General features: G+C 39.0%; 1 protein-coding gene across 1 annotated transcript; it reads right to left on the bottom strand.

Annotated features, from left to right (window-relative positions):
- Nucleotides 1-4,692: 4,692 nt before the first annotated feature.
- LOC130881589 (olfactory receptor 4F3/4F16/4F29-like) lies at nt 4,693-5,631 on the bottom strand. Its single transcript, XM_057781227.1, has one exon. It carries the CDS (start codon nt 5,629-5,631, stop codon nt 4,693-4,695), a length of 939 nt encoding a protein of 312 aa, XP_057637210.1.
- Between the last annotated feature and the right edge of the window lie 7,838 nt (nt 5,632-13,469).

Genomic DNA, 13,469 nt, shown 5'->3' with positions numbered 1-13,469 from the left:
TGATCAAGTAGGCTTCATCCCAGAGATGCAGGGCTGGTTCAACATACGAAAATCTATCAATGTAATCCATCATATAAATAAACTGAAAGTAAAAAACCATATGATCATTTCATTAGATGCTGAAAAAGCATTTGACAAAATTCAACATCCCTTTATGATAAAGGTCTTAGAGAGATTAGGAATACAAGGGTCGTTCCTAACTATAATAAAAGCTATTTATAGCAAGCCGTCAGCTAACATCAAATTAAATGGAGAGAAACTCAAAGCTATTCCACTAAAATCAGGAACACGACAAGGTTGTCCACTCTCTCCATACCTCTTTAATATAGTGCTTGAAATTCTAGCAATAGCAATAAGACAACATAAGGGGATCAAAGGGATTCAAATCGGAAAGGAAGAAGTTAAACTTTCATTATTTGCAGACGATATGATAGTGTACATAAGCGACCCCAAAAACTCCAGCAAAGAACTCCTTCAGCTGATAAACACCTTTAGTAGCGTTGCAGGATACAAGATCAATTCCAAAAAATCAGTTGCCCTCCTATACACAAAGGATAAGGAAGCAGAGATGGAAATCAGAGAAGCATCACCCTTCACGATAGCCACAAATAGCATAAAATATCTTGGGGTAACCCTAACCAAGGAAGTAAAGGATCTATTTGACAAGAACTTTAAGTCAATGAAGAAAGAAATTGAGGAGGATACCAGAAAATGGAAGGATCTCCCTTGCTCTTGGATAGGGAGGATCAACATAGTAAAAATGGCAATTCTACCAAGGGCAATTTATAGATTCAATGCAATCCCCATTAAAATCCCATCAAGATTCTTCACAGATCTTGAGAGGACAATAATCAACTTTATATGGAGAAACAAAAAACCCAGGATAGCCAAAACAATCTTATATAATAAAGGATCGTCTGGAGGCATTACCATCCCTGACCTCAAACTCTATTACAGAGCCTCAGTATTGAAAACAGTTTGGTACTGGCATAAAAACAGAGAAGTCGACCAATGGAACCGAGTAGAAGACCCTGATTTTAACCCACAAACTTATGAACACCTAATTTTTGATAAAGGAGCTAAAAGTATTCAATGGAAAAAAGAGAGCATCTTCAACAAATGGTGCTGGCAGAACTGGTTGTCAACGTGTAGAAGAATGAAAATAGATCCATATCTATCACCATGCACAAAACTCAAGTCCAAATGGATTAAAGACCTCAATATTAGTCTGAACACACTGAACCTGATAGAAGAAAAAGTGGGAAGTACTCTACAACATATGGGTACAGGAGATCACTTCCTACGTTTATCCCCAGCAGCACAGACATTAAGGACAACATTGAATAAATGGGACCTCCTGAAACTGAGTAGCTTCTGTAAAGCAAAGGACACTGTCACTAAGACAAAAAGGCAACCCACTGACTGGGAGAAGATCTTCACCAACCCTGCAACAGACAAAGGTCTGATCACCAAAATATATAAAGAACTCAAGAAACTAAACTTTAAAATGCTAATGAACCCAATAAAAAAATGGGGCACTGATCTGAACAGAGAATTCTCAACAGAAGAAATTCAAATGGCCAAAAGACACTTAAGGTCATGCTCAACCTCCTTAGCGATAAGGGAAATGCAAATTAAAACAACTTTGAGATACCATCTTACACCTGTCAGAATGGCTAAAATCAAAAACACCAATGATAGCCTTTGCTGGCGAGATTGTGGAGAAAGAGGCACACTCATTCATTGCTGGTGGGAATGCAAACTTGTGCAACCACTCTGGAAATCAGTGTGGCGATTTCTCAGGAAATTTGGGATCAACCTACCCCAAGATCCAGTAATACCACTATTGGGAATATACCCAAGAGATGCCCCATCAAATGATAAAAGTATCTGTTCAACTATGTTCATAGCAGCATTGTTTGTAATAGCCAAAACCTGGAAACAACCTAGATGCCCTTCAATGGAGGAATGGATGAAGAAAGTGTGGAATATATACATATTAGAGTACTACTCAGCAGTAAAAAACAATGACTTCTCGAATTTTGCGTGCAAATGGATGGAAATAGAAAACACTATCCTGAGTGAGGTATCCCAGACCCAAAAAGAGGAACATGGGATGTACTCACTCATAATCGGTTTCTAGCCATAAATAAAAGACATTAAGCATATAATTTGTGATCCTATAGAAGTTAAATAAGAAAGTGAACCCAAAGAAAATCATATAGTCATCCGCATGGAGAGGGGGAAGTAGACAAGATTGCAGGGCAAAAACTGGGAACTTGCGGGTGAGGTGGCATGGGGCAAAGGGGAAATGGGATGAGAAACATGAGAAGGAGAGGATGGGAGGAGCTCGGGGGATTGGGATGGTTGGGATATAGGAAGGATTGATACGGGAGCAGCGAAGTATATACCCTATCTAAGGGAGCCATCTTAGGGTTGGCAAGAGACTTGACTCTTGAGGGGTTCGCAGGTGTCCAGGAATATGTCCCCAGCTGGTACCTTGGGCAACTAAGGAGAGGGAACCTGAAATGACCCTATCCTATACTGATGAATATCTTGCATATCTCCTTAGAACCTTCATCTGGCGATGGATCGAGGTAGAGACAGAGTCTCAATTTGGAGCAACGGTCTGAGCTCTTAAGGTCCAAATGAGGAGCAGAAGGAGGGAGAACATGAGCAAAAAATCAGGACCACGAGGGATGCACCCACCCACTGTGACAGTGGAACTGATTTATTGGGAGCCCACCAAGGCCAGCTGGTCTGGGACTGAATAAGCATGGGTTGATTCCGGACTCTCTGAGCATGGCGGACAATGAAGGCAGATGAGAAGCCAAGGACAATGGCACTAGGTTTCGATCCTAATACATGAACCGGCTTTGTGGGAGCTTAGCCTGTTTAGATGCTCACCTTCCTGGAAGTAGACAGAAGACCTTCGTCTTCCCGCAGGGCAGAGAATTTGGACTGCTCTTCAGTATCAAGAGGGAGGGGGAATGGTGTGGGGGGAGGAGAAGAGGAGTGCGGATAGGGGGAGGGAAGAGGGGGGAGGGGGCAATATTTGGGAGGAGGGGAGGGAAATGGGAAACGGGGAGCAGGTGGAAATTTTAATTAAAAAAGAATAAAAAAAAAAAAGATAAGACAATCAAGTGAAAAAATTCTGTAATAGTTTGGGAAGATTTATGAATACACAAGAAGATTGTAAAGAAATTTGGAAACAGCAAAGGCATTCCTACAGTTACAGAGCTCTAGAGATTTCTAGGGTCATAAATCAAATCTATAGTTCCAGAACAGGGTGAGATAAAAGGAGGCATAAATAGGAGATTAGCACAGCTATTTCTTCATTTTACCATGGGCTTTATTTATGTTTTGTTGGGGACACATCAACCTGGGGTGCAGTGTTGCAATTACCATTGTAACTGTCATTTAGTAAATTATGTCACGAAATTTGAAAACTCAGTGGCTTGTCATGGGGCACATATGTAGACTAGTGAATTCTGTGTTATGTTTCATTTGATATAAAATATGTCCCCGGTAAAACAATACCGGTTTAAGTACAAGGTGTGTTGGATGAATCATTCTATGAGCCTACGAATGATTAACCTAGCAGATATGTAGGTTCTATCTCAATGACAATTTAAACAGTGAAGTAGGAAAGGAATGAATGATATACAATTAAGGATTACTTAAAGGAGCAAGATTTATTGAATGGTCAACCCACAAAGCTGCCCAGGAAGGTGGCAATCTCAATATGGAATCAAGGTTAGAGGTGCTACAGTCCCACAAGGAAAAATAAACATGAGGTGGAGACCAAGGATAAGTAATACTGTGTGTCTAAATGTCTCCAATTTTAAGGCAGTAGTTTATGGCTAGCCTGGTTACTATAATCATAATGATACACTTGCAACTACCTTAAAATAGAAAGTAACTAAAAGAGGATATAGAAAAGGAAGCAGAGCCACAAGGCTACTTGTGTTAAATAGATTTATGATGAGTTAGCAGACTGTAGAGTGTCTATAAGAGGCCTACGTGCCTACATTGTACCAGCTGATAAAAACGTTATAGTTCCATTGGCATCTCTAAGATATCACACAAACTTTCGCTAAACTCTGACTTAGACATATACTGAAAAAAAACATGGGAAATACAAAGAAAACTTAAAAATTGAATATCATAATGTTAACTGGACAGCTTATATTACTGACAATCATGTATGCTTGCAGATTTTAAACAAACAAGTGGTTAGACTGTGTGCAAGGTATAGCAGATGAAAAATTAACTCAGATCAATGTCAATTTGTAAATTCCGCATGGAGTGATAACAGAAAGTCCTGCATCTGAGAAAATTGATGAACAGAGAGAGAGAGAGAGAGAGAGAGAGAGAGAGAGAGAGAGAGAGAGAGAGAGGTTAACATTTCCTTTGTCAGTCTTAAAGCACCTTCTATCTTCAGCACACTAAAAGTTTGTTTCACATAAAAATTCTTCTTTGGGAATAGGGCTCTGTATTATTATGTTTTTGTTTCATAAATACATAATTGCTTGTCTGTTGATAGAATACATTGGAAATCTCACCTAACAGAAGAAAAAAATCACCCAAATATCAATATAGGTAAACAAATCTGATCCTAGAAAGTAATTTTTCACTGAATTTGGTCAACAATGAACTGTGTTCAATGAGAAAAGTTCACACTGCAATTATTTAGGAGATCTTCCCATATTTCAGTAACTGTCTGCATATTCTCTTCATTGATGTCTTCATTTCTTGATTCCTCAGCGTGTAGATCACAGGGTTCAGAAAAGGAGTACCAACTGCATCAAATATGGCCAGATACTTATCCAGGTGTGTGGAGGGAGAAGGCCATGAATAAATAAATATCAAGGGACCAAAGAACAAAACCACAACAGAGATGTGAGCGGAGAGTGTAGTCAGAGCCTTAGAGAAACCAGTTGAGGAATGTTTCTGAACAGTGACTATTATGACAATATAAGACATGGCCAGTATGAAAAAGGAGCCTACAGAGATGAATCCACTGTTGGCTGATACCATTAATTCTAATTGGTTGGTGTCTATACAAGCAAGTCTGATGAACCGAGGAAAGTCACAGTAAAAACTGTCCAAAATATTTGGTCCACAAAAAGGCAAATTCACTACATAAACAAATTGAACCAGGGAATGCATAAGACCAACCACCCAGGCAGACACTAAGATGAAAATGCACATTTTTGCATTCATAATGGTCAAATAATGGAGAGGCTTACATATGGCTACATATCTATCATAAGCCATGCCTATAAGCAGCACCACCTCTACACCACCAATCACATGGATGAAGAAGATCTGAGTGATGCAACCTCTAAAGGAGATGACTTTGCGCTTTCTGAACAGGTCATAAATCATCTTGGGACAAGTGACACATGATGCACCTAAATCAATAAAGGAGAGATTGGCCAACAGAAAGTACATAGGAGAATGTAAGTGAGGATCAGAAGCCACTGTGAAAATGATGAGGGAGTTTCCCATCATGCTTGCCATATAAAACACTGAAGCAAACACAAACAGAAGTACTTGCAACTTCCAGGAGTTGGTGAGTCCGACGAACAGAAATTCTGACACCATAGAGTGATTTGTTCCTTCCATTGATGTTCTTTGAAGCACTACCTGAAGGACAGCAGTAGAAGAAACTGAAAATTATGATAATTGTATTAATACTTTAAAAGGATAGAACTCAAGGTTATAAAAACCCATTTTTCATTTAGCATTTAAATTCAGTCCAAAGATGAATGTATATATGAGCAAATGCTTACATGGCTACTTATCAGGCGACACAAAATTACAAACACTCTTAAATACCCTTCCATACTAGTTAAAAGAGCTTTCATCAAAGGCTCTAAAATAGCAAGTTTTGGGTAGGTGTTTAAAAAGAAACCTTGTATAGAGTTATTGGGAACACAAATTAGTGTATGTATTCATTTAAGAAAGTGTACAGTGAAGTTGGGGATTTAGCTCAGTGGTATAGTGCTTGCCTAGCAAGTACAAGGCTCTGGGTGCAGTCTTCAGCTCTGAAAAAAGAAAATAAAGCATATATCCTTTTCTATAAAAATTTTAAAATAGGGCCTTTATATTTAAATGGTATAAAGTACATGCCTTCCAGTTGTAGGGCCCCAGATTTCATTCCCATTAAAGAAAGAAAGGGAAGAGAAAGGAAGGAAGGAAGGAAGGAAGGAAGGAAGGAAGGAAGGAAGGAAGGAAGGAAGGAAAGAGGGAGGGAGGGAGGGAGGGAGGGAGGGAAGGAAGGAAGGAGGGAAGGAGGGAAGGAGGGAAGGAGGGAAGGAGGGAAGGAGGGAAGGAGGGAAGGAGGGAAGGAGGGAAGGAGGGAAGGAGGGTGTCGGAGCCCATGTGGGTCCAACATAGATTCCCTAACCCAGCTGAAACGGAGTCGCGAGGAATAAAACTGACACAGCTTACAAGGTCATCTTGGAAAAGGCCATCCTCCTCTTTATTCTCAGAACATCTTATATCTACATTCAGTGGGGGAAAACACATTAGGCTGTCTCCAAGGCAACCAGGTGCCTGGGCTTAGGTCAAGTCCGCATCTAGCAGTCAGGTAGGACATGAATTAGCATCTCTATAAGACATCCTCTTAGTTACAAAAGGAAGGAAGCACCGAATCTCTAAACTTCTTGAGTCATCAGCTTTAGCCAACATCTCTCCTCAGGTAATCCACATTCTAACAAAAGAAACTAGGAGCAGCACATCCTGACTTTTGTTAAGGAGGCTATAGCTTGTCTGCAGAGCTATGTGATTAGCTCAGACCGGGCTATGGCTACTGTGCCAAACTGAAATATGGACCCACAGGAGGGAAGGAGGGAAGGAGGGAGGGAGGGAGAAAGAGGAGAGGAACAAACAGAAAAATGATTAGATGGAGATGAAGACAGAGAAAATACAATAGAACACAGGAGAAATGGACTGGGAGAGAGAAGGAGACAGAAACAGACAACTGAGAGAGGGAGTTATTAACAATTATGAATTTTAGAATGAATCACCCAGAGGAAATGACACTGTTTGGCCCATGATCATTGAAACATTATTTATAATAACCAATATAGAAACATCCCAAGTTCTCCTTTACAGATGAGTAGACAATAAATATAAATACAGACATACACATGCACACATAAACACACACATATATATATAGTATAGATATTTGAACTATTCTACAGCGTTTAAAAATCAGGGAATTCTGTGTCTCATAATAACATTTATGAACCTGGATGTCATTTTTTGAGTGCAACTATAGACACAAGAAGATAAATGCTAAAATATCTTATGTACATATAAAATCTGAAGGAAGTCATACTTATAGAAGCAAAGAATATGATGGTGGACCAGGCAAAAAAGGCATCGGAAGTGGGTGTGAAGCATGATGATGATGATGATGATGATGATGATGATGATGATGATGATGATGATGATGATGATGATGATGATGGTAAAAATACAAAAGCTCCATTGACATAATAGTTACTTCCTGGAGATACAGCGTAGCATGGTGATTACAGACAATGATAATTATGAGTGGCACTCTTGCTGAGAGTCCATCATCAATGTTCTCACAACAGGTAAGTATTCAGGTAAATATATACTAAGATATATATAATGTAATGTTATATATATGCTTTTTTATTTATATATAGATATTAAAATTAATCTTATATGTAAACGAATTCTGTATATATATATATATCAAATATATACAATATTTATTTGTTGGTTGTGACTATATAAACCAGAAAGGGAAAAATGACCTATTTGCCCATAGAGGTGTTCTTTTTAATTTAAGTATCATTTCTTTTTTCATTTATTTTAGGTGGGCAAAAGCTCTCTTGATCTTGATTTTCAGTACGAATACAGACCGTGAAAGCGGGGCCTCACGAAAAAATAAATAAAAATTCATTTATTTTATGTACCAATCAATTCCCCCTCCCTGCTCTCCTCCCATCTCCTCCCTTTTCCCATCTACATCCCATCCCCATCCACTCCTCCTCCATCTCCATTCAGTAAAGGGACAGGCCTCCTATGGGCCTGCACAAAGCAAGGCACAACAAGCTGAGGCATGATCAAGCTCATTCTCTTATGATGAGGCAAGACCTGCTAGTACAGGATGAGGATATGTTACCAACAGCCAACTAAGTACCAGGGAGAGGTCCTGCTATCACTCTTAGAAGCCTTACTAAGAGACCAAGCTACACAATCGTTACACACATGAAAAGAGCCTTCGTAGGTCTCATGCAGTCTCCCTACTGTTGGTCCAATGTCTATGAGCTCCCTGAAGCTCAGGTCAACTGTCTCTGGGGGCTCTCCATCACAATCCCCCCTAGAAAGGTACAATCTCTCCTCCCTTTCTTCCAAGGAAAATCTGTCTATCATTTTCAAATAACTACTTAGGAGAATAAATGAAACAAAGTAACACCCTTAGCTTTCTAATTTTAAAATTCAATCAACTCAGTACTTTTTACATTTTAGTTACTCTCTCATTCTCACTTTCACTCAAGAAAAATTAAAATTTTCACTTGTTAAAACTATGTAACTGTCTTACTTACAGTTCAGAAATAAAATTAATATAAAAACTTGTTATGAACCATGGGAGATGGAGTTGAAGGGATGGCTAAATGGTTGAGAGTACTCACTGATCTTGCAGAGGAAATGGGTTCAGTTTATCAGTATCCACATGGCAGCTCATATCTGTCTGTAATTCCAGTTCCAGAGAACCCAACACATCCTTCTGGCTTCCTCGAGTACTGCTTACAAGAAGTGCATATACATTCATGGAAGCAAAAAAATAAATAAACATAAGCACAAAAAATAAACATTTAAAAGAGGAGAAAATGTAAAAAATAAATCTAATTCATGATAGGTAAGTTTTATTCTGTTTTCAAATTCACAACAACACATGGAGAAATGAGTATGTATTGGAAAATTGCACCTCGAGTAAATTAAAAGTACCACAAAGCTTTTTGATGTTTTCTAGTGTCTTTTACATTTCTTCATGTACAATGTTATTTTAGCTCAAAGTCAAATACGATGAACATTTTTCTATACATCAGAGAATTTTTCATAGTTATTTTCCCATGCTATTCAATTTCTTTTCTAATTTGCTATCTACTTTGCTCTAAACAAACACAAATATGATCCATGCTCATAGCAATTTCAAAACTAAAATTGTATCTACAAATAAAGACACACTTCTCATTGTTTAAACATCTTTGTGCATTTTACCTGTATAAAATGTACAGCATCTTCACAGACTGTCTTCCCTGATTTCTCTAGCCTAAAGTACCAAATAATAACCTAACATAAAATATATGAAGCCAGTTATTCTAACCTCAAGAGATCATTGAGCCAAAGAGTCTAAAAACACTAGATAGTTTTGAATGTGTTCATAGTTTAGACTTTCTCCCTAGGGGACTGTTTGATTTGTCCAGTGCAACTAAAGGATTTCATAAAACAACACTAAAGAGAAAAAAGAAAACAAAATGGAAATGTTTATATCATTGTACTATTTTGTTGTAAATATTGATGACCAGTCATTATGATTAATCCCTAAAAGTAGAAAATTAGTTCAAATCCTGACTATACACATTTAATCATTTTAGCATATCTTAAGAAAAAGTATGAAACTTTCACTTTTATGCATTGTATAATTGTGAATTTGTATATAAATTTAGATGTGTAGAAGTCCACAGAAGATATGAAACTTAAAAATGAAAGAAATAATTAACTACCAATCAATAAAACAGGGGTCTAAGAGCAGGAACAAGCCAAGAGTAACCATTGTCTTCACTCCAATACAGTATAGTTCCTAAAGTCTTAAATAGTTCAATAATACAAAAGAAAGGAAGGAGGAAGGAATAGAGAAAGGAAGTAAGGTCAAAAAAGGAAGAAAGATGAAGGAAGGAAGGAAGGAAGGAAGGAAGGAAGGAAGGAAGGAAGGAAGGAAGGAAGGGAAGGAGGGAAGAAGGGAAGGAGAGAGGGAGGGAGGGAGGGAGGGAGGGAGGGAGGGAGGGAGGGAAGGAAGGAAGGAAGGAAGGAAGGAAGGAAGGAAGGAAGGAAGGAAGGAAGGAAGGAAGGGAAGGAGGGAAGGAAGGAAGGAAGGAAGGAAGGAAGGAAGGAAGGAAGGAAGGAAGGAAGGAAGGAAGGAAGGACAAGCAGCAAAAGGAGTCAATGTATCAAGGTAGCCCTTGTTGCTGATAACATGATTCACTATATACGGAGACCTTAAAGACCACCAAAAATCTCTTAAAGCTGATAGTTTCAACAAAGAGTCAGTATACAAAATAAACATGCAAAAATCAAAAGCCAATTTACAAATGTACAAAAAAGAAATCCAAGAAATGATATGGTAGCAAAAAGGGAAAAAAAAGAAAAGAAGAAACCTGGAGAAAAAAATCTAACCAAGAAAATGAAGATCTTTTACAATAAAAACTTTAGAACACTGAAGAAAGAAATTGAGGACTATATCAGAAGATAGAAAGAACTCTTGTGCTCATTGATCAGAAGAATCATTGAGAAAATTGATATCCTACCAACATAAATCTAGAGGCTTTATGAAATATCCTCAGTAAATACTAGAATCATTTTCACAGACATGAAAAACCAATTTCAAAATTTATATGGAGATTAAAAAGACCAAGGATAGCCAAAGTAATCCTGAACAAAAATACTACAGAGGATGTCACCATACTGATTTCAAATCACAAATAGAGCCCCAATAGTAAAAATAACCATGGTACTGGCACAAAAGAGACACATAGATCAATGGCATAGAATAGAGGACCCAAACATAACTCTGCATAGCCACAGAACCTGACATTTCACAAAGACACCAAAAATATGCATTGGAAAAAAGACAGCATCTTCAACAAATGTTGTTGGAAAACCTCAATCTCACCATGTAGAAAATTAAACTAAAGACTTATTTCTCGCCCTGAACAGAATTCAGCTCCAGGTGAAAAAAGGACATCAATGTAAGACCTGATGCCCTGTAATTGCTAGTAGAAAAAGCAGGAAGTACACATAAAATAACAGACACATGGAAGAACTTTCTCAATAGGACAGGCACAATGGCCAACAATTGACAAATAAGATTTCATCAAACTAAAAAGCTTCTGTACAGTGAAGGAAGCAGCCAAGGGAAGAGGCAGCCCCCATAAAGGGAAAAGGTGTTTTCCTGCTATACATCTCACAGCAGATTAATAATTGGAGTATAAAAAGAACTCAAAAAGAACTCCATTGAAGTATCAGCTGTAGGAACTGGAGAGATGACTCAATGAATAAGAATACTTGGGGCTCTTGCATAGGACCTGGCTTCAGTTCCCAAGACAACATGGCAGCTAACAATTGCCTATAATATCAATTCTGTGGTATATGGTACCATCTTCTGGCTTCTGGAGGCACTAAGCATGCACAAAATCTGCATACACACATGCAGACAGTACTCATACACATAAAATAACTTTTTTAAAAAAACATGAAAGCATTCCTGTCAGGGAAGCAGGTAGGGTAGTTTCAGATCTTCATCTCTCCTTCTGGTCCTCCAGATCCTATCTCCCAGTCTCATCCCAACTCTGTAGCAGAACACCAGATTTGGTCTCATTTCCTCTCTGATTCATTCATAACAGATAACAAAGATCATCTCCTCCAAAATTCCTTCCCCAATGGATGCCAGTATACAAGTCTCCAACACCAGCAAGTATTCCATGGGAACAAACTAGCTGAGCAGCCTAGCGAAACAGGAAAGCTAACTGAAGACATTCATTACTATCTCCTTTGGGAACAAGCAAAATCATCTTCTCCTAAGTGATGCCATTTTGACTTCAGACACTGTTTTACCAGTAGGGTGAAATAAAGTTCAGTTTCCCAAGCCCTCGGGAAGCTTGGAACCTTTTAATAGTTGACGGACCTCCCCCTTAAATCAAAAATAGTTGTTAAGTATCTTCACTTCTCTGGAAACATCATGGCTGCTCCTAAGAACAGAAAAAACAAATGAATCTGATTGGTTAACCTGAAAGGCTTGCATTGTGTGTCAATTGACAATGATGGAACATTCAAGGAAGATCCTAATCTCTAAATCCTGACTGCTGAGAATTATAACTGTAACATGGCAACAAATATTTTTATGCTTAAATATTTGCTTCAACTGGCATTCAGGGATGCAGTTCAGCTCCCAAGTCTGTTTTGTGGTCCTAAGTGATCAGGCCCCTTCCTCTCTAACTCCTTTTGTGCTGCCCTGCAGTAACTCTTGCCATTACCTCTTGCATCTGCTTGGGTTGATTCAGAGCCTCAAACCACAGCACTTCTTCTCCTCCAAACCTAGTGCCCCAGCCTCCACCCTAGTACTACAACAGAACACCTGCCTCAGCCTTCTTCACCTACTACTACGCATTTCCAGTGGATTCCACAGACCTTCCATTCCTAACCTCCCTCCCCCTGCTCCTTTATTCCAGCCCCCAACTCCAGCAGGCACTTTAGGAGACCTTTTGGGATGCTCTCTCTTGACTCTCTACTCCCATTTCAAGGATACTAAATAAGCATTTATGGCATAGTATTCTGTGGGGTTTTTCCCCTCCAGGGAACCACTCAGTCACATACCCTATCCCCATTCTTAGGTGTCTACTCCCAGTACCCAGAAACACATTTTATTTGGGAGCTCCAGTGACCACACCAATCAGGTCCACAGAAAATTTCCCACCAGGGAACACACAGACACCATACTTTCCTGAAATCCAGAGAAGAATTAGAAAACAAGGAACAAAACACCAATCAGAGACGAAACCAGGTATCAACACCCAGAACTATAATCCTCCCAGTCTAAATGCTCAGAGCCTAGTGTGAAAACAACAGCAATAACAGCTAGGATAATATGCCTTCACTTACATCCCAGCAATCCTACCAGTACATGCCCTGAATATTCCAACACAGCTGAAGCACAAGAAAAAGACCTTAAAGTCAACTCTATGAAGATAATAGAGATCCTTAAAGAGGAAATTAATAAGTCTCTTAAAGAAACTCAGGAAGACACAGCAAGCAGTGGGAGGAAATGAATAAACTCCTTAAAAGAAGCTTAAATCCCACACAACTCACCCCAAAGCACCCCCTCCCCTGGGCTGCATATTACTGCCCACAACTTTGTCTGCTTTACCAGAAACCAGTCTTTTCCTAGGAATCCAAGGTAAGATATTTCCCACTGCCTGCTAATACTCTTTAAAGCCTGCCCTACAACTCCAAATTATACCTCCTCCCCTGAGCTCTATTCCAGCCAACAAGTTCAGTAGAAGACTCCTGTACTTCCGCCTGACTCAAGGCATGACTAGTTCTAGGGACCCAAGGAAAGACACTGCCCACACCCAGCTAACACGGTGTAAAACTGGCCCACAATCAGCCACCTCTACTCCCTCCCTGAGCTCCATTATCCA

Source organism: Chionomys nivalis, chromosome 9 (genome assembly GCF_950005125.1).
Source record: "Chionomys nivalis chromosome 9, mChiNiv1.1, whole genome shotgun sequence".
Taxonomy (NCBI): Eukaryota; Metazoa; Chordata; class Mammalia; order Rodentia; family Cricetidae; genus Chionomys; species Chionomys nivalis.
Note: the sequence above shows the minus strand (reverse complement) of the source record. Positions and strands in the feature narration are given on the sequence as shown.

What these genes read in the sequence shown, in the direction of transcription:
- LOC130881589 (XM_057781227.1), bottom strand. Translation starts at nt 5,631, where the DNA reads ATGGAAGGAACAAATCACTCTATGGTGTCAGAATTTCTGTTCGTCGGA.